This window comes from Lipotes vexillifer, unplaced genomic scaffold, assembly GCF_000442215.2.
Source record: "Lipotes vexillifer unplaced genomic scaffold, Lipotes_vexillifer_v1.1 scaffold1506, whole genome shotgun sequence".
NCBI classification, from domain to species: Eukaryota; Metazoa; Chordata; class Mammalia; order Artiodactyla; family Lipotidae; genus Lipotes; species Lipotes vexillifer.
In genome coordinates, this window is record NW_006781238.1 from 551,562 (window position 1) to 555,756 (window position 4,195).

Genomic DNA, 4,195 nt, shown 5'->3' on the forward strand with positions numbered 1-4,195 from the left:
TTTTTTTTTTTTGTTTGGTCTCTTTGACCACAATCTTTACAAATACCTCTTACTACCCTTTTAATATCCACTATATTTATATATATATTTTATATATATTACCCTTTAAATATCCACTAATATAAGGACACTATTCTGTTAATGGCAATGGCTGGATTTTTACAATCATTTCATTTTGCCTTACATTTAAAATAAAAGCTCTGCTAACAGGTTTCTTTGTTTGTTTGGTTAAAGGCAGACAGTGTCCTTGGATTTGATGCAGAAGACAAAGAAAAGAAGATATATAGGTACAAAGAAAATATGTACCCTTAAATAAAGTACATTAACAATGAAGAAATAGAATAAAAAGTTGCTTACGACAATGGTTGGCATGTACTTGTCATGCTTGGAGAAATATATAGGCAAAAACATCATAATGGACTATTACCTTTTGCTATCCTATGAGATCTGAATTAATTTGAACTTAACTTTCCTGCTTGTTATCTATACTGGGTTTCCCAGTGCAGAAACTATTCTCAATTGAATGATAGTATAGAATTTTGGAATTCATTTTTACATATAGTTTTATCATAATATAAGACTCCTGCATTATATACATAATATATACATACAGAGTATATATTCTACTTTGAAAAACCTACTATAGTATACAGAAATTCCAACTTTAAAAATACTGAGACAGCAGAAGCAAGAAGAACTAAAATCCTGCAGCCTGTGGAACAAAAACCACATTCACAGAAAGATAGACAAGATGAAAAGGCAGAGGGCTATGTACCAGATGAAGGAACAAGATAAAACCCCAGGAAAACAACTAAATGAAGCGGAGATAAGCAACCTTCCAAAAAAAGAATTCAGAATAATGATAGGGAAGATGATCCAGGACCTCGGAAAAAGAATGGACGCAAAGATAGAGAAGATGCAAGAAATGTCTAACAAAGACCTACAAGAATTAAAGAACGAACAAACAGAGATGAACAATAACAGTAACTGAAAAGAAAAATACACCAGAAGGAATCAATAGCAGAATAACTGAGTCAAAGGAACAGAAAAGTGACCTGGAAGACAGGATGGTGGAATTCACTGCTGTGAAACAGAATAAAGAAAAAAGAATGAAAAGAAATGAAGACAGCCTAAGAGACCTCTGGGACAACATTAAATGCAACAACATTCACATTATAGGGGTCCCAGAAGGAGGAGAGAGAAAGGAACAGAGAAAAATTATTTGAAGAGATTATACTCAAAAACTTCCTTAACATGGGAAAGGAAATAGCCACCCAAGTCCAGGAAGTGTAGAGAGTCCCATACATGATAAACATAAGGAGAAAAATGCCAAGACACATAGTAATCAAATTGGCAAAAATTAAAGACAAAGGAAAATTATTGAAAGCAGTAAGGGAAAAACAAAAAATAACATACAAGGGAACTCCCACAAGGTTAAGAGCTGATTTCTCAGCAGAAACTCTACAAGCCAGAAGGGAGTGGCATGATGTATTTAAACTGATGAAAGGGAAGAACCTATAGCCAAGATTACACAGAACATTTAAGAAAATGGTAATAGGAACATACATATCTATAATTACCTTAAACGTGAATGGATTAAATGCTCCCACCAAAACACACAGGCTCACTGAATGGATACAAAAACAAGATGTACATATATGCTGTCTACAAGAGACCCACTTCAGAACTAGGGACACATACAGACTGAAAGTAAGGGAATGGAAAAAGATATTCCATGCAAATGGAAATCAAAAGAAAGCTGGAGTAGCAATACTCATATCACATAAAATAGACTTTAAAATAAGGAATGTTACAAGAGACAAGGAAGGACACGGCATAATGATCAAGGGATCGATCCAAGAAGAAGATATAGCAATTATAAATATATATGCACCCGACATAGGAGCACCTCAATACATAAGGCAACTGCTAACAGCTATATAAGAGGAAGTCAACAGTAACACAATAATAGTGGGGGATTTTGATACCTCACTTACAACAATGGACAGATCATCCAAACAGAAAATTAATAAGGAAACACAAGCTTTAACTGACACAACAGACCAGATAGATTTAACCGATATTTATAGGACATTCCATCCAAAAACAGCAGATGACACTTTCTTCTCAAGTGCGCACGGAACGTTCTCCAGGATAGATCACATCTTGGGTTACAAATCAAGCCTCAGTAAATTTAAGAAAATTGAAATCATATCAAGCACCTTTTTTGACCACAACGCTATGAGATTAGAAATCAGTTACAGGGGAAAAAACATAAAAACCAGACCTCCCGAGGGCGCTTCCCGCCCGGGAGGTGGAGGAGGGGCCGCAGGGGACTGAGCGGCGGTGGGGCGGCTGGACCCCCTCGTAACCCGCCCACCCACGGCTGGCTCTGGAGAATCCAGCGTGATCTTCCTCCTGGGGAGCGGCCTCCCCCGACCCCGCCCAGCTGGTGCCTCAGGCAATCTCCGCAAAAATGCACCCGTGTTAGACCGGCTGTCATCTAGAAATGCCCCAGGGCGCCCGACGAACAATCATGAACTTTCCTTCTGCGTATTTAGGAAGAAGTAGGACGCGAAGGATCGGGCTCCCGTTTTGCTGCCTAATCCGAAGGCTTCAGTTTCCGCGGCTGTTTCTCTTGGGTGTTAACTGCCACGCCATCGTCTGCTCCTTATGGCGACCTGGCCTTGAAGGAAGTGCCAGCCTTTTGCACCTTTACAGTAACAAGTCAAACCCCGAGCAGGGCTATTGAGAAAGAGAAGTTAGATTAGCCTCGTGTCTCGACTTTTGGACGCTCTCCTCTGAAAACCTTATAGCTGTGTTGCCAATTGATCCTGTTAAAGAAAATTATGTGCGTAAAGTGAAAAACTGTGTTTTTTCAATTGCCTTCCCCACTCCTTTCAAAGCAAGAGTACATCTTGTAGCAGTTTCAAAGCAAGTGCTAGAAGATATTTTGGACTTTGATTTATCTGTCTCAGAAACAGATGATTTTATCCAGCTTGTAAGTGGCAAAAAGATAGTACTTGGATCCATTCCATTGGCTCACAGATATGGGGGCCACCAGTTTGGGATATGGGCAAATCAGCTCAGGGATGGAAGAGCCCATCTTATTGGAATTTACATGAACAGACAGGGTGAAAAGTGGGAGCTCCAATTAAAAGGCTCAGGAAAAACCCCATACTCCCGAAATGGCGACGGCAGAGCTGTGCTTCGTTCCTCCATGAGAGAATTTTTGTGTAGTGAGGCTATGTACTATCTCAGAATTCCCACTAGCAGAGCTGCAAGTCCGGTTGTAAGTGATGATGCAGTATGGACAGATCAGTTCTACAATGGAAACGTTGTGAAAGAACAAGGTGCAGTAGTGCTGCGTGTTGCAAAATCATGGTTTAGAACTGGATCGTTAGAAATTTTGGATCATTATGGTGAATTGGATTTACTAAGGATGGTATTAGACTTCATCATACAGGAACACTTCCCCTCAGTAGGTGTCAAGGAACCTAACAGATATTTGGATTTTTTTTTCTACTGTGGTGTCTGAGACGGCACAGCTTATTGCCTTGTGGATGTCTGTTGGTTTTGCTCATGGTGTTTGTAATACTGATAACTTCAGTTTGTTATCCATTACAATTGACTATGGTCCATTTGGTTTTATGGACGCCTATAATCCAGATTTTGTACCAAACACATCTGATGATGAAAGAAGATAAAAATAGGAAACCAGGCTAATGCTGGAATGTTTAATTTAAACAAGTTGTTACAAGCTCTAAACCCATTACTGGATCCTAGGCAAAAGCAACTTGCTGCTCAGATTCTTGAGGGGTATCCCATTCTTTATGATACAAGATTTAGAGAATTATTCAAAGCCAAATTGGGATTACTTGGAAAAAGCAAGGGTGATGATGATTTAATTGCATTTCTTTTACATCTCATGGAAGAGACAGAAGCTAACTTTACAATGACATTTCGGCAGCTCAGTGAGATCACTCAAAGCCAGTTACAGGAGCTCAGCAATTCTGGGCACCGAAAATGATCTCAAAGCACAAACTACTTCCTGCCTGGGTGTCCCAGTACCTTTTGAGACTGAAGAGTAACATGAATGATTCAGATTCTGAAAGAAGAAAAAGAATGACAACTGTTAATCCTAGATACGTGCTGAAGAACTGGATGGCAGAATCCGCAGTGCAAAAAGCAGAAA

General features: G+C 39.3%; 1 protein-coding gene and 1 pseudogene across 1 annotated transcript in view; one reads left to right on the top strand and one right to left on the bottom strand.

The window, feature by feature from the left end:
* LOC103068894 (protein kinase C-binding protein NELL2-like) overlaps positions 1-2,503 on the bottom strand; it is a 25,224-nt gene extending 22,721 nt beyond the window's left edge. Inside the window, exon 1 of the mRNA XM_007454520.1 lies at positions 2,263-2,503. Coding sequence (XP_007454582.1) covers positions 2,263-2,503 — 241 coding nt within the window. The remainder of the gene's footprint in view (positions 1-2,262) is intronic.
* A 6-nt stretch (positions 2,504-2,509) lies between these two features.
* LOC103068346 (selenoprotein O pseudogene) lies at positions 2,510-4,188 on the top strand (annotated as a pseudogene).
* The last annotated feature ends 7 nt before the right edge of the window (positions 4,189-4,195 follow it).